This window comes from Mesoplodon bidens, assembly GCF_964165515.1.
Source record: "Mesoplodon bidens genome assembly, chromosome: 11".
Taxonomy (NCBI): domain Eukaryota; kingdom Metazoa; phylum Chordata; class Mammalia; order Artiodactyla; family Ziphiidae; genus Mesoplodon; species Mesoplodon bidens.
The window spans coordinates 95,286,792-95,308,048 of record NC_138167.1 but is presented as its reverse complement, the minus strand read 5'-3'; the positions used below and the strand labels follow the sequence as shown (position 1 = coordinate 95,308,048).

Below are 21,257 nucleotides of genomic sequence, written 5' to 3'. Positions count from 1 at the left end.
TACTATGAATTCATTTTCTTTCCATTCTTTCACTTGTCTTCTTGTCCTCTCCTGTTCTCTTTGTTCTTCTGGGTGTTTACCATCACCACCACCGCCACCACCACCGTACTTTCTTTTTCAGTGAGGTTTCTAGAAGAAGAGGAATGGATGTGGGTATTCACCTTGTCATATTTTATTGGAAGTCTAAAATCTTTCTTCTTTTTAATAATCATCCTGGTGTGAAATTATGGACTTTGGAGTCAGATTCTCCACCTTTTTCAAGTCGGGGCACAGAGAGAAAATGGTCTTTGTATAGTATGCTGGGGTGGGTGACAGGACTAACCTGAGGAGCCTGTGCACCTTGAATTACTGGTGTGCCAGGATATCCATCACACAGCCTCAAGGTGGTAAACACTGGGATTATACTTCCCGCTTCTTAGTACTTGGGAAATACAAGAGCTAACATATTTGAAAGTGCCAGCACAATGTGGATACACAGTAAGAGCCAGTAGAGATCTGCTTGCTTCCTTCATATCCCCACCCCCCAAAAGTCACAACTTACACAATGCAGGGGCTCACACATCTGTTAAGCAAACGACTAAGATGGATGGACATCACTGTAACACAATACGGGATGATTTGGGGTCAGAGGATCTTGTAGACCAGACAGCAGCATTAGACGGCCGGGCAGAGGAAAGGAGGAGGACAGGAGGTTATCTGGCTTCCTAACTCTCTCTGCATCCAAATAGTGACAAGTGCCTTTTGCTACTGGAAATCATTTGCTGTGAGGCCTTTGGTAGAGAGTAGGCTGCAGGTGTTAGGGAAAAGTCTAGTGCCTTCTTAGTTGAAAGGGAATAGCTGAGGTGATTACTTAAAGAAATGTTCTTTGTTTTGCATTAGATTTATCTCTGTTCTGTTTAACCTTTATCTTCACATTATTCTTTTCCTGCAGAAAAAAAAAATCTGTTTACAATCTTCCTAGGGTCGGGGCATTCATTATTTCCCACTTCAGATTTCGGAATACACATCTTTACATTTAAAACTGCAAACACCGTCACACCAAACAGCGTATATTAGGCGTAACAAAGGCAAACGAGAGCGCATCTAAAATTCACTAACGGGTAGAAAAACCAGTGAAGGAATCTGAAGAATGTTAAACCCAGACAGTAATCTATACCGCCTTTCTCTTTTAATTTTCCTCAGCTTCCTCTTTTTCTCTTTTGATTCGTCTTGACTTTGCTCTTCCTTTGGGCTTAAATTTTTTTTTGGGGGGGGAGCGTGGGGTCTCATCCAAAAAAAAAGGGCAAAGAAACTCCAAAGAGGCAAATGGGCAGGGAGGAAAAGCAACAAGTCACTCCGCTTTCTGCCTAGATCCTGCGGGGAGTCCAGTCGGCAAGTGAACCCCCATTCCAACGGCGTAACCTTCCCCAGCGCCAGTCACCCCCCAAAGCACTTCCCAACTCGGTCGGGCAACCTCCCTCCACTCCTCCTCTCTCAGCTGTCGGGAAATCCTGGAGCAGCCCTTGCACAGGAGCCACCTGTTTTCTAAATAGCCGAGGATGGAGCTTTGTTTTAAAGAGAAAGAGAAAACTCGGCACTTCAGGGGTGGGGCCGCAGAGCGCAGCTTGGCGGATTTCCGCTGCGGGCCGACGCGCGGCCGCTCCACCGGCTGGCTCTCCAGAGACCAACCCTGCGAAGCTGCACACAGCTTGTTTGCTGGAAAACAATGAATTGGGTCCGTCGGCCTCACCTTAGGGGTACCTGTGCGTCGGAGAAGGGGGGCCGCGCTGCAGCCTGAGGGCGGTTTTCCAGGCGAAGTCGCGGAGCTGGAGACGCGCGGAGGCGTCGGGTTTCGCGCGGCGCCGCTCTAGCCGCGCGCGAGGACGCTGTGAGCCCCCCTCCCCGCCCCCACTGAAGCCTGTGGCTTCCCCCGCCGCTCCAGGTCGGTTTTTCCCGGCGACTCCAGTGTGACTTCCAAACTCCCGGGCTCTGGGCACACCTCGGAATTTGCCCCCGCCTCCCGCCTGCTCCCCTCGGGCCCCAGGAAGTCGCGAGCGCCCCAGGGGTCGCCCGAAGAGTGGGCTCGGGACCGCGGGCAGCGCAGCCTGCAGGGGGGGCGCCGCCGGCAGCGATGAAGCCATCTTGGCTGCAGTGTCGGAAAGTCACCGGCGCCGGGGGACTCGGGGGGTCCCTGCCCGCGTCCTCTCCCGCCCGGGGAGCCGGCCCGGCCCGCAGGGCGTACGTGGCCCCCGGCCCACGGGGCGCTCTCGGGGGCCGGGGCTGCCGGGCGCTGTCCTCGGGCGGCTGCGAGTACAAGACCCACTTCACGGCCTCGGTGGCCGACCCCGAGAGGTTCTGGGGCAAAGCCGCGGAGCAGATCAGCTGGTACAAGCCCTGGACCAAAACGCTGGAGAACAGACATTCGCCTTCCACCAGTTGGTAAGTGACGCCTTCGCCCACCCCCCTCTCTCTTGGGTGACAAGGCTTGGCGTCCCCTGCACCGGAACCTGGAGTTCTTTTGGGAAAGAGAATGCGACTGGAGATGTGCTCAGACCTTTTAATTTGTGTTTAATTTCAATTTCGTAGTCAGCTCTTTTGCCTTGTCCTGAAGGATTCGGTTACCTATTGTGAGCCCCGCTTCCTGTAGACCAGAAATTTACCTGTATGGCAGGGCTCTGCTTAGTTGAGCAAGAGCCAGCACCCAGGGACAGCAGAGTCTAGTGTGGGAAGCAGCCACGGGGGAACAAGTGCAAGACGAGGGATAAACTAGGGGAGTGTTACTAAGTATCCACACACTCGGAGGAAGAACGACTTCAATAAGATCACACCTAAGTAGGGTTTGGAAGGGTGGATATGTCTTCTCAAAGTCCACAAGGTCCTAATTATTAAAGTCCACGAGGTGGAACACAGGTTGAAATTTGACTGTTGATATGGTTGCGAATAATTGTGTTGGCTGGAGAGGTGGGAAAGGGTGCTGGTGAGTCAGGGGTTGGTTTGGGAAGGGATTTAGGTATCATGCCAAGTAGCTCGGATTAGGTCCACAGCCCCCTGTCCTGTATATGAAGCTGCGGTACGGGGTACCCAGAAAGAATATGCATACAGGTAGGTGGTGCTAGAAATCATGGTAGGAATGAAGTTTTTTGTTTTACGTTTTCCTCCTAGAGTTGCAGTTATAAGTAGTTATAAACATTGTTTTTATATTGTAACAAACAGAGATACATTTGTAGAATAAATGTCAAACTTGCCAGAGTATTAAGGGTGAGTCACACCATCAGAACTCAAGAGTTGTGGCTGCTCTTTGGGCCATGGGCCTTAAGAGTGTGGTTGCTTTCATCTGCTAGCCATTAGGGAGAGATGTTTCCTGTAAAAGTTTGCAAAACACTGCAGTGGGGTTTCCCACTACCATTTCCAAGTTCCCAGCAGTGAGATGGGGGAATGACATGGTCAGGTTTGCATTTGACAAATGCCTTCTTTTTTTTTTTGACATCTTTATTGGAGTATAATTGCTTTACAATGGTGTGTTAAGTTTCTGTTTTATAACAAAGTGAATCAGCTATACATACACATATATCCCCATATCTCCTCCCTCTTGTGTCTCCCTCCCACCTCCCTATCCCACCCCTCTAGGTGGTCACAAAGCTCCCAGTTGATCTCCCTGTGCTATGCGGCTGCTTCCCACTAGCTATCTATTTTACATTTGGTGGTATAGGTAAGTCCATGCCACTCTCTCACTTTGTCCCAGCTTACCCTTCCTCCTCCTCGTGTCCTCAAGTCCATTCTCTAGTAGGTCTGCGTCTTTATTCCTGTCCTGCCCCTAGGTTCTTCAGAACCTTTTTTTTTTTTTTTAGATTCCATATATATGTGTTAGCATACGGTATCTGTTTTTCTCTTTCTGACTTACTTCATTCTGTATGACAGACTCTAGGTCCATCCACCTCACTACAAATAACTCAATTTCATTTCTTTTTATGGCTGAGTAATATTCCATTGTATATATGTGCCACATCTTCTTTATCCATTCATCTGTTGATGGACACTTAGGTTGCTTCCGTGTCCTGGCTATTGTAAATAGAGCTACAATGAACATTTTGGTACATGACTGTTTTTGAATTATGGTTTTCTCAGAGTATATGCCCAGTAGTGGGATTGCTGGGTCACCTGGTAGTTCTGTTTTTAGTTTTTTAAGGAACCTCCATACTGTTCTCCATAGTGGCTGTATCAATTTACATTCCCATCCTCTCCAGCATTTATTGTTTGTAGATTTTTTGATGATGGCGACAAATGCCTTCTTGTTGAAAGTAGGAACCTGAAATGGAGAAAGACATCTTGACTGGAGACTGTTCTCTGTCACCACCATGCTCTGTCCTCTGTTGATTATTTGGAGCTGTTTACGTGGTTTTATCTTTAGAATCTGAGCACATTTCCCCATCCAGTTCAATTTTTTCAGTAGTGTTTCAGAGGATTTTTCAGATCCTCTCTTATGTGGTGGACAGTGGCCCAAGCACTCGGTATGCATGCGGTGAAGCGGTAGGGGTAGGAGTCTTGATGGTCAACAGCATGGTATCTGGTGCCTGAATTTTGAGTTTGAGTTCTGGCCCTTACGGTTACTGGCTGTGTGTTCATAGGCAAGTTGCTTAATCTCTCTGTGCTTCAGTTTTCTCGTATATAAATGTAGAACTAGTAAGAAGATTAATTTATTAAAGAGTTAAGACCAAGTCTTAATGAAATAGACCCTATAAATGTTAGAGGAAGAATAGTTGTCTTTGTACTTTAATACCACAATTATTTAAGAACAGGAAATCCTAGTGTTTCTCAGATCAAAACACAGAATTATTGTCTCACCTAAGAATGTGTTCTTAAAAAGTTCTATGTCCATATATCTGTCATAAAGTATGGAACTGAGATTATTTACGTGAGCATCCTTCACATAAAACTGTGTGCAGAGAACCCAATTAAGAAGTCCCTGGGATATTCCAAGTAACAACCAATGAGGGCCAGACCTAAGGCAATGGTCAGACCATTGCCAATGGTGGCAATGGAAAGGAAAGGGCAGGTTTCTAGAGGATTAGTTGAAGTTGGTGAGGGCTCAAGGGAGTGCAGAGAATGTGGAAATCAAAGTGTCCATCAGATAGACATTTAAGATCTGGAGATTTTCTCTTGATGTTTTTTCTCTTTTTAATTTCTAGTTGCTTGCCTAAATTTAAAAAAATTGTACGCAGGCTTCCCTGGTGGTGCAGTGGTTGGGAGTCTGCCTGCCAATGAGGGGGACATGGGTACGGGCCCTGGTCCGGGGGGATACCACGTGCCGCGGAGCAACTGAGCCCCGTGTGCCACAACTACTGAGCCTGTGCTGTAGAGAGCCCGCGAGCCACAGCTACTGAGCCTGCGTGCCGCAACTGCTGTGGCCCGCGTGCCTGGAGCCTGTGCTCCACGATGGGAGAGGCCACAGCAGTGAGAAGCCCACGCACAGCAGCATGGAGTGGCCCCCCTCTCGCTGCAACTAGAGAAAGCCCGCGTGCAGTGACGAAGACCCAGCACAGCCCCAAATAAAAACAAATAAATTAATTAATTTAAAAAATTTGTATGCATAAAATGTTCCTTTTTTAATGAGGATTTTTGTCAAAGGGTTCTTGTAGGTATTTTCAAAAATTCAGTACATTGTAGATCACTGACATTTGACAATATTGTATCTGAATTCTCTGTCTTTGTACTCTTGGAATCACATGGTTGTACCTGTTTTACAGCAGCCCAACAGATCAAAGTGAATAACAGATAAGTCTTTGAGGCTGTATTTATTTTAGCAGTGTGATTCCGTCTTACTAAGGAGTTTGGTTGACAGAGCAGAGTTGGGGAGGCAAGTAGGCTCAGCAGACCATACATCTAATCTGAAATTTCATTCAATACATGGTTTCAATCTGAATCCTATTTGCAGATATTTCTCATTGGTTAACCTTTTTCTGAAAAGGTAAACTCAAGGGCAGGACAAATGTCTTTTTTTTTTTTTTTTTAATTTATGTCCCTAGATTCTAGGACAGAACAGACATATGAGTTTGAAAAGTGATAGTCAGATAACAGGATACATAGATCTGATGGCTTTTGATTCTGTATGTCTTGGGAGGTGGTAAGTGGATACAGGCACAATTTGATGTGAGGTGCTTTGCTTACTTCTTTTTGAAGCTGGGATGGGGGAAGGGAGATGTTGACTGCCAAGTTCTTAAGTAAAATGAGGAGGGGTTGCTACAGCTAATTGTTCTCTTCTAGGTGTAGCTGACATAGGTGTAGTCAAGATCTCTGATGCCCTTTGGCTTCCGAGAGGCAAGAGGGATTCTCTTTCCTCATTAAAAGCTTGTCTGTTCATTTTTCATGAAAGTAAACTCCCCTCCGAATCTACAGGCCTACCAAGAGCCCCAACACATAAATAGTAATGCATATTAGCTTTTATAATGGCGTAAACTACCCAATAGTAGTTTACAAATGCAGTAGTGTGAGCATGGAATAGAAATCTTTAAGGATGATATACTAGGGACTTTCTATTGTAGGCAATAGCCCTGTAAAACACATTTCTGGGACTATAATCGCTGAGATCTTTGAAAGACATATTACATGTAGGTGCTTTAGGAACATGTGAAGGACCACCTTTCCTCACAGTTTGTTGGTTAATTCACATTGTTGACACCTAGCTTTGGGGGGACTAAATTCTCTATTATAGAGACTTCAGTAGAGAACTGCAATATAAGGTGAAGCAATTAGAACTCCTAGTAATTTCTCTAATCCTGGAACAACAGAATGGATGCCTTGGTTATTTTCTGCTGATGAATTAGACATCCTGCTGCCTTTCCTGAAATTGAAATCCAGCTGCCACTCTGAAGAATTAGGCAATTCACTTTTGCATGCATTGTGGTTAACTCTTCAGTCTGCGTCATCCCTTATCCCTTTCTTTGAAAGCATTGCAATTCTGTTTTAGTTTATTTTTATTTAAACAACATTCAATGATCAGACTCTCACATACGGTTTGGTTTAGAATTTAATATGCATTAACAGTGACTATAAGCTGAAAAGGAAAAGTCTCTGACTAAATGCAGATTATTGGAAAATGATTTCTGCTTGGTTAACATCTCTATAATGGAAATTGTTTAGGTTAACATGCAAGATATCAGTTTCTTACTAGCTATGAGATAAAGGTTGTTTAATCCCTCCAGGTCTTAAAATGGCTCATAAGTGAGAAAGACACCAATCATTCACTCACTGTGTGTATAGTACAGAGAAAATGATGAAAGAGATAGTGGAGAAACTCACTGCACAGCGGTAGGGGAGACATACATTAAATAAATTATTACAAACCTATTTATTTAGAGTTGCAGTAGATACTATGAAATAATAGGGGGATTTAACATAATCTTTTCTGGAAGGATCATGGTAGGAGTCTTGAAGAAATGATGGTTAAACTGATATCACAATGAGTGGAGATTAGACTCAGAAGGAGAGAGGAACATTGCAGACAAAGAAAACAGCACGTGCAAAGTCCGTGAGGTGTGAAGTAGCTCAGTAAATTCTAGAAACTGAAAGAAGGCTAGTGAGGCAGGGAAATTATCAAGAAATAATAGAAGAAGAAGAGAGCCATATTGTAAATGGTCTGGTGAGTCTTGTTAAGGATCTAAAAATTTCCTGGCACAAAACACATGTCACATAGTAGATGATCAAAACTTGAATTTACTACTTTTTTTTCTGCACTGGAACAAGAAATGTTTGCGTTCAACCCCAGGTCCACCGCTTGCTTTGGACAGGCTTCAATATCCTTATTGAAGAATAAAATAAGAATGATGATAGTATCAATTTCTTAGGATTATAGTGGTGGTGGGGAGCATGTAAAACGTCTAGGACTGTGCCTGACAGAGTACTAGGTACTAATGTCTTTGGAATGTATAAGCTAGTAGGGTCCAGGAAGTTTTCAGGGAACTAATAGCATTTAAACTCAATCTTAAAGTAGGACTTAGAAAGAAAAATACTTCTGTGTGCAGAGCAAACATGACAGAGGGATAGCGGTGAGAAAGAACCAAATACGCTTGTAGGATAGAATGAACAGTAGACCAGTTGGCTTCTAGTGGTTATTTTGAGTTACTTGTACTCGAATTCAGAAGGTAGTTTCAGGATGGTTTTGGAAGGCTTGAAATAGAAGCTAAGACATTTGCATTCACTTCTTAGGCTGTAAATCACAACCTGATTGTAATCCTGCAGACAGGTTTTGTGTGACCCAGGTGCTTTTTGTTTGTTTGCTTTTTAAAGTAGTTGTCGGTATTTAAACATGGGAAGATTTCATCTAAAATCTAAAATTCCTTTAATGATTCAGTTTTTGGGGGCTTCTCTTAAAAAAAAAAGCAGAATATCTGTCAGCAGTGAGTCAGCATTCTTGCATTGCAACGCTTGGCTGGAACTGAGTGACTGCTGTCCCAAGCTAAATTAGACATAGTGACTGCCTGGCAGTGGGGTGTAGGGAAGTCAAGAAGTTATGGGAAACGTGACAGTTTGACTCAGATATCCAGGTGGAGGAATTGTGAAATTAAAGATAATGAGTTGAAAACTTGGCGAGGACTTGTAGAATTATAGATTTGACTGAAATTTGTAAAGAGGTGAAAGCTGAAGCTTGGTGAATGCCAAGTGGGGAGAGAGAGAGAGCAATTTAGAGGGAGAAAGAGGAGAGAGAGAGAGAGAAAGAAAAAAAATACTAAAAACTGAACTTGGAAGACAAGTGGAAGGGGGGAAAAAAACCTATGAGAGTGAATGAGGCTTGTTCAAAGAAGTAGGAGAAGGAACAGCAGGATGTTTTGTGCCATGGAGTAAGAGGGAGAGAAGAGATAAAAATAGGGCAAGTCAATAGCGGTAAAGGGGTCGAGAGATGTTTTGAGGCTATTGAGGATTGAAGGATAGCAGTTTTGACTCAGGGATCCTCAGTGACTTTTTTTTTTTTTTTTTTTTGCTGTACGCGGGCCTCTCACTGTTGTGGCCTCTCCCGTTGCGGAGCACAGGCTCCGGACGCGCAGGCTCAGCGGCCATGGCTCACGGGCCCAGCCGCTCCGCGGCATGTGGGGTCCTCCCAGACCGGGGCACGAACCCGTGTCTCCCGCATCGGCAGGCGGACTCTCAACCACTGCGCCACCAGGGAAGCCCTCCTCAGTGACTTTTAATAATGCGATGTCAATGGAGAGATGAAAGCCAAAGCCAGAATCCTGCATTACAGGGTGAACTGATGGTAGGCAAAAAGAGTCCATGGAGATGTTTGACAGTGACAGGAAGGGAAGACAAGATGATACCGTGTGGAGGTGTCTGGGTTACCTGAAAAATAGTTTCCTCAATATCTTTACTTTCCCCTCCTCCCCCTTTAGGAGAATCCTTTGTTTAATGGCAGAAGTGAAGAAATCTGTGAAATAGGAATCAAGGGAATTTTGCTTATTTTGAAACCTGTTCCCCATGAACAGGACTCTGTGTTTTTACAAGTTGAACTTTGTGTGGTTTCTTTTCTTTTTTTTTTTTCTTTAGATACCACAAGTTCATGGAAGAAACAAAATGGAAAAGTCTAAAAGATGGAGTAAGAAGCTACTCAGCAGATCTATATGTTCTTGTTGTATATTGCAGAGATTCTAGTGAGCTAGATACCTAAGCATTTGATTGTAAGTTTGACAGGGAAGATAAGGAGACAGTTAAAACAAGATGAAGGAACTAAGATTTGTTGATTTTGTTAAATTATTCTGGGGTTTCAGACATCATGTCAATAAGTGGTTCAGAGGGAAGGAAGTTCTTTATCTTGTACTTGCAACTTTTCTGAGTTTGACATTCTTTCAAAAGAAAACAAATATAATGTGGACTTTATATAATCAGAAAGTAATTTAATTCCTCTACTGAATTTTGATTCTTTGGCCAACAATTAGTCAGCCACGTTAAGGTGTTTCAGAAATTCAGTCTCTCTCTCTTTCTTTCTTTCCTGTAAAATTTCCTTCGTATTTATCAGGTATTATTAAAATTATATTTAATTCTGGTTTGAAGGTGAGAGTTTTATCTAGAGATGAAAAATGTGTCCCCTTTTGACAAACTCTAAATGAAATGAATTTATTCATAACATTGTGCACAGTACAGGTATATTTAAAATTTAAATTATCATTTTTTATAAATAAAAAAATATTTTATGAAGGTACCTGGTCAGCATGAAAAATGGCCTGTTAGAGATACTGTCCCTCAGATAACCTCATCAACAAAGACCAATTTCAAAAGATCGGCCTTATTTTATATTCTAAAGGTCAGCGGCTTGGTGCTGTTCTGTGTGTAATTTTGTCTGTCATGCTGCTGAACGTTCAGGACAGAACAGAGTGAACTACTGGAACGCTCTGATTACATAAGCAAGGATGGATTGCCTGACAAATGGCACAATCAATGAACAATGGAAATTCAATCAGCTGTGACCAAGTGTGGGAGAAAGTCCAAACTCTTATCACCTCCTGGAAGGTGGCTTACTTTTCCTTTGTTCAGGCTATATACTGTTAGTTGAGAAAGAAAAAATCCAGTGGTTGAAATTATTTGTTTCTCCTTCGCCTCCTCCTCCTTCTTCTTTTGCTTTTCTTTCTTTTTAAAGAATTTCTGCTTAAGCAGCAACTCCATGAGGGAGATCATTGCTTTCCATTGTGGTGTGACATTTGTGAGAGAAATGTGTGGGAGGCTAATGAATCTTTGTGATAATACATATGAATGTAATAACTTCTTTAAATTACAGTTTTAGGAAGCACAGCTGAATGTAGAAATTAATTATTTAAACCATGTGGTTAGAGAACTTGTAAAAAGTATGAATTATATAAACTTTTGCTGGTATTATGGCCAAATGAGGTAAGCGACAGTGCGTAGAAAGGAGAAGTATTATTCTTATACTATCTAGGAAAATTGAAGTTTAAGAGTTTCCAGTTTGAAATAGTCCAGTTGAAAATCTTAGAATAGCTGAAAACAGGTTTTTCAAATACATTGTTAGAGAAGGATAGTGTTTGATTTATAACTTGTAGGTAAGTAGTGAATTTTACTGATTTAACATATAAGTTGCTCTCAGTGGAAGAAACGCATCTAAAGTCTGTAGGTCTTTGATTTAAGAGATAACTCTGGACAATAGGAATACGTTCTCCTTAGGTTTTGATGTTAGAATAACAACATTTCCCAAGTATAATTTTTAAGATGTCTTCCAAGTGACATCAGTTAAGTAAAAGAAATTTGGGTAGATTAAGGGAGAAGAAGGAATGCTCAGTATCTGCTGTAGACATGATCAATATAGATATTTGTGCAAAAAAAAAAATTAGTACAATAAAATGGTAAAAAAAATTTAGTAGTCGAAGGGACATAAAATCATTATTATTGACTGTTTGCTAAAATAACCATAGGCAAATGCATCGGAGCTTAGAAAAATCTACTTTTGCACTAATCTCACTTTGCTTTCTCTCCACACTTTTTTAAAGATTTCGTAAAGTTTCATCAATTCTTAGTTGAGAATTTAGCACTTTTTTAAACCACAAATGCCCTGACATTGCCTTCTTCCCAACTCTCCCTGCTTCATCAAGGCCGAATGAAGTTTGTCACTGTTACTAATGGGAATTTGTACGATAAGCCAGTGGTCCCCAACCTTCTGGCACCAGGGACCAGTTTTGTGGAAGACAGTTTTTCCACAGACGGCGAGGGCTGTGGGGGGATGGTTCAGGTGGTAACGCAAGCAATGGGGAGCGGCAGGGAGCGGCAGATGAGGCTGAGCCCGCTAGCTCACTGCTCACCTCCTGCTCCGTGGCCCGGTTCCCAACAGGCAGCGGACCGCTACTGGCCCTGGCCTAGGGGTTAGGGACCCCTGCGATAAGCTATTTTGGTGGGTAGGAGAAAAAAACTATTGAGGATCATTATTATTATTATTTTTATTTATTTATTTTTTTTTTTTGCGGTACGCGGGCCTCTCACTGTTGTGGCCTCTCCCGTTGCGGAGCACAGGCTCCGGACACGCAGGCTCACGGGCCCAGGAGCTCCGCGGCATGTGGGATCTCCCGAACCCTCATCCCCTGCATCGGCAGGCGGACTCTCAACCCCTGCGCCACCAGGGAAGCCCCGAGGATCATTATTAGTGGAGAAAAGCAAACTGATCTGGGTTAAAACTTAGGCCCCACTCTTTGAACAATACATTGTCCCAAATAAGTACAGAAGGGGGACTGTGGTGGGTATTATTGTTCAGCAATGTCTGTTCTCACTCTTGAGCACACAGGAGGACTGGATGTCCTCACCCAGGCGTGGTTATGTGATTAGCTTTGGCTAATGCAACCAGACTAAGGCGTGTCACTTCCTGGTGAAACATTTAGTGGCCACAGGGCTTCGGTCCTTAGTCCCCTCTGGTCTGTCATATCCATCGTGGAAGCACCTGTCGCCTGGATTGCTGAACAAAAATGCATAGATAACAACGCTCCTGAGAGTCCACTTGAAGCCTCAGTAAAGATGCGTGAGTGAGAAGTAAACGTTTTTTCAAGTTGTTGAGAGTTTGCCATTGTTACTGTGTGTAATCCAGCCTATCTTTATTGAGTGTGAAATCAACAATATATGTATAATCTATAATAATAACTCCTAGGGCTGTTAGAATGAGTAAGTTTGCTCATGTACATAAATAGTGAGTGTCCAGCATATTAGTGAGAACAGCTAAGCTTTATGGTATCCATGCTATGAGCCAGATACAATACTAAGTACTTAAATTTATTTAAGTACTTGAATTTATTTAATATTTCTAACAACCCTGTGACGTAGGGTACCTTTTATTCTCGTTTAGTGGGTATGGAAATGGAGATTCAGAGAGTTTAAGAAACTTGACTAAACATATAAAACTAGTAAGTAGCAGATCTAGGATTTGAACCCAGGCAGTCTGAATTTAGTGTCTGTACTCTATCTAAATATATACTACATTATATTGTTTCTATAATAATTGTCTTAGTTAATTTTAGTTTTTTTTTTTTTTCTTTTGTTACCTCTTCTCCACTGAAACCACTAAAAGTAATTTAAAAAATCTGGATCTACATGTCAGAAACATTTGGAAAATATCTCTATTATATCTGGAATAATAGATTGATGTTCTTTGAAAAAATAAACTTTTTTTTATATAAAATATTTAAAATGTGTACAACAGTCCCAAAAGTGGCGGGAGAGGGGCTTTATATTAATTGTTACGTACTTTAGAAATGTTTCCTGGACAGTAGAAAACAATATTAAGCCCTTCTCTTAAAAATGCTGTGTTGGTTTTCTGGCTTAAGGAAAATCTATAATGACCACATTACTCATTGCTTGTAGTATGCTTTAACATTATTTTTATGAGAACATGGTGATAAGTAGCCTAGTTAATTCATCTAATTATGAATATTTGAAAAATTTCCCTCCAACTTCTCAGTAAAAGAAAATACTAGGACTTGTATGTTTGTAATTATGGAAGTTGTTAATTTTGATTACTTTGTTTAATACATTCAAGTATAGTGTTCTTTGCTGTTTTGCTTTCATTGCTTTTCATCTTGATGCTAGTGCAGGTGGACAGGCCTTGATAAATGGCGTATGTTAAGTGCAGAGATGAGTATTTTTAGGAATCATATTGCATCTGTCTCTCTTGGCTCCAATATGAATATCTTATTTTTGAAATCCAGTACAAGGACCATGAGTTGTGGGCTGTCTCACTTATCTGTGTTATACCATAGGTGTTGCAAAACTTTGGGGAACAAATGATCTAAAAATGTTAAATTTTCCTTTGAGTGTTTAGGGGGTGACACACAATAATATTTGGAGAGTCTGTAATAGATTGAGAAGGAAACTCACGTGATTATTCTCTAGCTCATGACTGAGCTATTCATTCCGTTCTTTAAAACTGAGGCATGCCTCTCAATAATGATAATAATAACAACAGTAATAACACCCATGGCAGTACAATAGCCGTCGCTAATTATGGAGCACTTGCTCTGGGTCAGACGCTATGCCAAGACTGTATGTATTTTTTGAATCCTTCTGACGCCTTGTGAGATAGGTTTAGTTATAATGCATTTTTATGACTGTGTAAACTAAAGGACGGAGAGATTAAGTGACTTGTAATATAGCGGTAGACTTAATTTTTCACACCCATTGGGTCACGTGGTAAAAGCCTAATTTTGGTAATGAGTTGTGACTACACTAACTTCTTCTGTCTGGTTGTCATATGACTGTACCTAGAAAGTGCAAAGGAATGAGAACAATGTTAAAACTTTAAAAAAATTTTAATCCGAGATGTAACTTCCTTTCTCCCATTTGTCTCCTAGGTTTCTATGTGTCTTCCACTCTCCTCTCATTTTAGTGGAATGTATATCTTCACTGTTTTCCCAGAGTCAACTTGTACATGTCTTCTTGACAAATGGTTCTTTCCTAAAAAGCCCATCACCTTGAATCTTATTTCCCTTTAAGCTAGTTTGGCAAAGAATGCTCAATTCCCATCTCCATTTAGTCACTATACACCCACTATATAAGCTCATACTCCACTGTTACTTTTCTCTTACCAGTAATTAAGAAAATCACAACTAGGTGATAGAAGGGCAGGGGTCAGATCTCAGTCACCTTTGTTGTTATCTCTGCAGTGGAATGCACATAACCTTGTATGGATCCATCAAACTGATTTTAAAACTTCACCACATAGAGATTAACCTTCTTAATCCATCTTCTAAATCTAGGTTCTTATATAAATTACAGGTAGATACTACCTGAATCATCCATCCCACCAAGACCCAAAATGATCCATGAATCTTCTTTCTGTCTAGGCATCAGAGGGTCTGAAATTTTCTTGTCTTCATGAGTCTAAGTTTTATTATGAGGCAGTTGGCTCCTTTTGCTTCTCTTCAACATATTTATCGAGTCCTCAAGCCAAAGACACACATACTGCAAAGACACATATACTGCAAGGAGGGAAATACTTTACTTATATGGTACAGACCAAGTTCCCATGTGAATATGGACTGGGAAAGTTGTCTCGGCACATATCAGGTTCCAAGAATATCAGATTTAAGAGTTGTATCAGTATCATGTTACCAGATTATCATTTTTTAGTCTTTTTTTTTTTTTTTTAGTAAATATCTTAACCAGATAAACCAAATTTTATTTACCAAAGAAAGCCCACTGGTTAAAAGTAATAAAAGACAAATATTATATGATTTCACTTACATGTGGATTCTAAAAACCAAAACAAATAACAAAACAAAACAAAAACTAAGGTCATAGATGCAGAGAACAGACTGGTGGTTGCCAAAGGGGAGGAGGTTGGGGGTAGGTGAAATGAGTGAAGGTCGTCAAAAGGTACAGACTTCCAGTTGCCAGATAAATAAGTCCTGGAGTGTAATGGACAGCGTGGTGACTACAATTAATAACGCTGAATTGCATACTTGAAAGTTGCTAAGAGAGTAAAATTTAAAAGTTCTCATCATAAGAAAAGAAAAGAAAAAAAATTTGTATACCATGTACTCAAATATCAAAGCATTATGTTATACACTGAAATTAATATAATGTTTTATATGGATTATACCTCCATTTAAAAAACTTAAAAAGAAAGAAAAAAAGTGACAGCTATGAGGTAACATAAAAATATTATTTCTCTAGGATACATTTATGGTATTGCCACAAATGATAAAAATGTTAATGTTTACATTGGGAATAAAAGCTGATCTTAATCTGGTAAAAGCTTGAATTTTAGAAAAATGCAAAACTGACTTTATTATTATTTTAAAATGTTGAGTTCTGACTGCTCAAGATCTTCTACATATATCTACTCTAAACATCTCATTTCACCCGAATATTTCAAGAACTGTTTGAAATGTAATTTGTTGTTACAGCCTTAGTAGATCCAACTTAATGAAATTTCCTTTCCTTAGTTTAATTAATTTATAAAAGGATTAATTTTAAAATTTATAATTAGAAAAAAATTTAATTAGGAAGATTTTCTTTTTCTTATTAAATATCTAGTTATTTCAAGTATTGTATTTGATGGAAATAATAATACTCAAATCAAAATCTCTTAAATCCTAAAAGATGATTTTACTCTGTACATGTGTACTTGTATGAGTGTGTGTGCATGCACATATGTGAGTGTGTTTGTGAGTGTGTGTTGAAGTGTTACACAATACAAAATATATTATCACAGTAAGAATAGCACCAGTAATACTTCTTACCATAGTTTTTTAACTTCTCAAGAGAATACTTTTTTAAAGAAGAATTTAGGGAAAGTTAAGTAACTAGCTCATGTTCACTTAGAATGCAGGTGGCAGATCTTGGATGAAAAACCAAATCTGTTAGACTTTAGAGTGTATCAGCTTCTCATTGTGTCATATTTCCTCTCCAGTTAATCCTGTTTTATCCTTATACTACTGGTGTTAACAGATTTAAAAACAAGTCAGATGCACACACACAGACACACACACACACACGTTTGTTGACCTGTTAAAAGTGGAGTTTTTTGGCTCTAGAACTTATCCATTCCTAACTCATTTGTTCCTTCATTTATTCTCTCTTTCTTTCTCTTGTTCACTCATCAAATGTTTGAATGCCTCCTACATGCCAGGCACTATTCCAGGTGCTGAATGAGAGTCCAGGAAGAGTATAGCTTTGAGGTATGATTTCATACATCAAATAAAAAAAGTGTTTTTGCTTGTGATAAGATAGCTTTCATTTTCCTGTTTAATAAAAGGAGAGTAATCATGAGTGATATGAACTACCTAGTTATTATTTTCTGAAAATATGGGTAATAAAATTTGCTTTTGTTTTACAATCTACTCTGAATTACCTTTGACTGTTGAGGTGTGAGTAACTAGAGCATTCAGGCTCACATTTTGATGAACAGTGGTCATTTTGTAACCAGCGAATCCTTTAATAGATAAAAGTCAACCAATTTTAATTTTATCCCTTTGTGCAGCCTCTCATTTTCTGCTAGAGGTGCTAACATGCAGGAAGGTGAAGAAAAGACAAGTAACAAAAAAGAGAATAAAGAGACATAATGGGCTTGGTTAGCACCAGCTGGATAATGAACTCTTGGATAATTGAGCAGGCTGTACTGTGTCCAAGTTTCAAATTATCGAAATGTGAGTGGAAAATGTTTTATCTATGATATGATATGTAGATAGTGGGAGAATTGGCAAGGATAGAGCAAAGATGTAGTTTGTGACCTTGTTCTTAGATTTTTTTGATGATAAAACTAGGGAAAAAATACAATAAAAATTTTGTCCACTTTTCTTTTTTAATTAATTTTTATTGGAGTATAGCTGCTTTACAATGTGTTAATTTCTACTGTACAGCAAAGTGAATCAGCTATATGTATGCATAGATCCCCTCTTTTTTGAATTTCCTTCCCATTTAGGTCACCACAGAGCACTGAGTAGAGTTCCCTGTGCTGTACAGTAGGTTACTTTTCTTAATGTTTTAACTTACACTCAGTGGTATATGGTTAGTTAAGTTGGATTTAGTTTCTGTCTATGTGTAAAGTTGTTTTGGTGAGAGTGAAGGTGGGAAATTGGAGGGGATATAATCTGGCTTAGGTAAAAGAGCAGAGGTTTTATAATCACAAAGCCTAGGTTTGAGATCTAAGTTTTGAATTACTTTTCATTGACATTTTTTATTCAAAAGTAATTCTGATTGAAATTTAGGTTTATGCTTTTCCCCCACAAAGGTGCAGTTATTACTTTAAGTTTTAATTAGATAAACTCAGGAAAGCCAAAATAGGTGGAATATCAATTATAGTTCAATATGTAAATAATTCTTAGTATATATCTTGGTATAGTCAGTATATTTCCCTTCAGTCTTTTATTTTCTTTTTAAATTTTTATTTTGGAATAATTATAGACTCATAAGAAGTTGCAAAAATAGTAGAAAGAGGTCATTGGTACCCATCACTCAGCTTTCCCCAGTGGTAACATCTTACACGACTACAGTACATTATCAAAACCAAAACTGACATTTGTACAATACAGTTAGTTAGACTGCAAACCTTATTCAGATTCACCACCAGTTTTTGTACACACTTTTTTTTTTTTTTTGCGGTACGTAGGCCTCGCACTGCTGTGGCCTCTCCCTTTGTGGAGCACAGGCTCAGGACGCGCAGGCTCAGCAGCCATGGCTCACGGTCCCAGCCGCTCCGCGGCATGTGGGATCCTCCCGGACTGGGGCACGAACCCGTGTCCCCTGCATCGGCAGACGGACTCTCAACCACTGCGCCACCAGGGAAGCCCCACACATATTTTTTGTATGTGTATGTGTTGTGCCTTTTAAAAATCTATTATCTCTGTCTGTTTGTCAGTCTGTTTGACTCTCTGGGTCTCTATTTTTGTTCTTACAGAAAAATGGAATTATACTGTTCATATTGTTTGATAACTCATTTTCCCACTTGGAATAAGCTGTGATGTTTCCATTCCTCTATTCTTCTATTTCATGATTTTTAGTATATGCAGAATATTTAAACATATTGGGTGAATATAAGATTATTTATTTCACAATCCCTTCCGGTTGATTTTTGGGTGGTTTCTTTTTACTTGCAGAAATACTTGCTTTTTTGGACACAGCGTTCCAAAGATTTCTCTGTCCCTGTGTCTGACTGTCCATCTGTCTCTCTCTGTTTCTTTCTTTCCTTCCTTCTTGCTGATGAATTCTTAGAAGATTTCTGGGTCAAAGAGAAATTATACACTTTCTGATGTATATTGTCAAAATATTTCTCCAAAAATATTAATAAATATTGTGACTAAGACTCCACAGTCTTTTTCCTTATGAAACATTTAGAGAATAAATAAAGGTAATAATTTAGTGGACACTGAACATTGGGCATTGTAAAATCTTAACATTGTGTCACATTTGCTTCAGATCGTTTTATTTTAAGCAATAAAACAAACAAAATTGATGCTCCCTGTGTATCTCCCTCAATTACCTAGTCTTTATAGAAACAATCTCAGAATAATTTACAAGGCTCAGTGGGAAGAAAAAGTTCTTTTTAGACCTTCTAAAATGATTGATTGTATCCTTCCACTTTAATAAGAGCTTGTATAGAACATCTCTCTGTGGACATGAGCTAAGTGTGCAGAATGAGTTAATGAATGTGGTATCTGCCTTCTGGGAGCATCAGCTGTAGAGGACAGTTCCATCAGAACATTGCAGCGTATCATTCTGCCTGAGTTGTAGCCTTAAAGAGAGAGAAATGGATAGTTAAGATGAAGATGTAATATGAACACAGAAAAAATATGCAGTCCTAAAGTCCTAAGTTTTAGAGCACATTAGTTTCAATCCTTACCTATTTCTCCCCTCTCTTCTTCCCATTTCTCCTTAACCAGAGCAAGATGACACTATGTCAACAAACTGGCTTTCTCCTGCCCTGCATGGTGCTGGGGCTGCTCTCTCTTCTTCTTTCTCCCCCTCCCCCTTTCCTTTTTGTTCCTTCTTCATCACGTTGTCATGGCTATCATTAGGATTAAACGCTAAAAGGCATCTTCTCTCCCTTCCAACAAATATCGGTTCACGTTGGAGAGTGTACCTCCTCCTCGTCTGCTCCCTCCCGATTCCCTGGATGGTTCTGAGGTTTCAGGGTTACCTGCTTAGGGTCCCCGTGGGCATCCTGGTCTCTGTCTGGTTTTCTAGGAACCTGCTCTGATTTGGAGTTTGGTTCCTTATGAGCTCATCATGACCTGTTTCTGAGTTGGCTGGTTGAGGACCACTGCTCCAAAGAGTGTCCTAAGTAGCTGTCTTGAATAGGGCTGACTGATGAAGTTTACTTTCCTTTAGAATGTACTTTGAAACATATATTTATTGGGGATTATATTTAAATTTTAATAAATTTATGCTTTGAAATGTAAACATCTCTATCTTCACTTTTACATTTGACCTTTAGCTTTAATTATAATTTTATCTTTTCCTCGTTTGAATTAAGCTGAATCCCATTTCCTTTTGCTTCAATTCTTTGTTTTTCCTGCATTTCCTCTAGAATAAAAATAAAGCAACGAGATAAAATTGTGTCCTCATCTTCTGCTTTGAATCTAGCTGCCAAGCATGACTCACAACCTGGGGATCTTTAGGACCATTCATTCATGCCTTCTCTCTCTGTTGACAGTGGATCCAGTTCAGATAACAGGTACTGATTTCTTGAAAGCCTTTCTTTTTATTCTTTTTCCTGTTGGCTGCATTTCTCACTGGCAATTCACTCAGTTATAATCCAAGATGATCTGGCAGAGGTGTAGATGCCTGAGCTGTCCTTTCATGCTGAGATGGGGGCAGTCTGTGGCGAAAGCTAGTGGGATGGGGCCAGGTTCTGAGTGTACTCATGTGGAAAGTATCAGTAGGGCTAAAGAACAGATTTCTCTTTGCATTATGTTTCTCTGTTAAAATATTGTCCTATAGAGAGATGTGCTTTCCAACTACTTTTACAAAAACAAATATCCTAGTGGTTCAATTAACATGAGGTTATTATGCTGCCCCAAGTAAGCAGTTACCCAATTTGGAGGGTTTCCCGGAACAGTCAGTTCATACTGCCCAAGGCCAAGTACCTGTAATTTAGATGAGATGTCACAGTGTGAACAAAGCAATATGATGCTCTCTTAAAAATGCTTAAAGCCTTCTCTGTTTGTGTGCAATAGTAGTCTTTTGAGCGCGTCATTGTTTTTGCTGAGCAGTTACCTCATGAGACTCTTACTTATTTGTGTTAAAGTGTCAGAAGAGTACTACTTCAATTCACATTCATTCACACTTGTAACATATAATTAAAAATAATCATTGAGGGACTTCCCTGGTGGCACAGTGGTTATGAATCCGCTGCCAATGCAGGGGACACGGGTTCGAGCCCTGGTCCAGGAGGATCCCACATGCCGCGGAGCAACTAAGCCCGTGCGCCACAACTACTGAGCCTGCGCTCTAGAGCCTGCGAGCCACAACTACTGAGCCCACATGCCACAACTACTGAAGCCCGCGCGCCTAGGGCCCGTGCTCTGCAACGAGAAGCCACCGCAATGAGAAACCCATGCACCACAATGAAGAGTAGCCCCTGCTCACTGCAACTAGAGAAAGCCTGTGTGCAGCAACGAAGACCCAACACAGCCAAAAATAAAATAAATTAATTAATTAAAAAATGTTTAAAAAGATAAAAATAATTATTGAGAATTTGCTGTGTGCCATTAATGAGCTAGCACATGGTCTCTGCCCACAGGAAACAGTGTCTAGTGAGGGTATAAGAATTACTCAAATTAGCACACAGACATGGAAAATTGGAA

At 40.3% G+C, this 21,257-nt stretch overlaps 1 protein-coding gene across 9 annotated transcripts in view; it reads left to right on the top strand.

Annotated features, from left to right (window-relative positions):
- The first annotated feature begins 2,011 nt into the window (after positions 1 to 2,011).
- The window catches only part of ACSS3 (acyl-CoA synthetase short chain family member 3), a 154,553-nt gene continuing 135,307 nt past the window's right edge, over positions 2,012 to 21,257 (top strand). For 8 of the 9 annotated variants that reach the window (XR_014017116.1, XR_014017117.1, XR_014017118.1 and 5 more), the window contains exon 1: positions 2,012 to 2,418. Coding sequence is in view for 6 of the 9 variants with exons in the window: in XM_081249920.1 (XP_081106046.1) it covers positions 2,111 to 2,418 (308 nt within the window). In the remaining 3 variants the exon portion in view is untranslated. Of the gene's footprint in view, positions 2,419 to 3,606; positions 3,689 to 21,257 lie in introns of all 9 variants that reach the window. The other variant, XM_081249922.1, reaches the window with a different exon arrangement.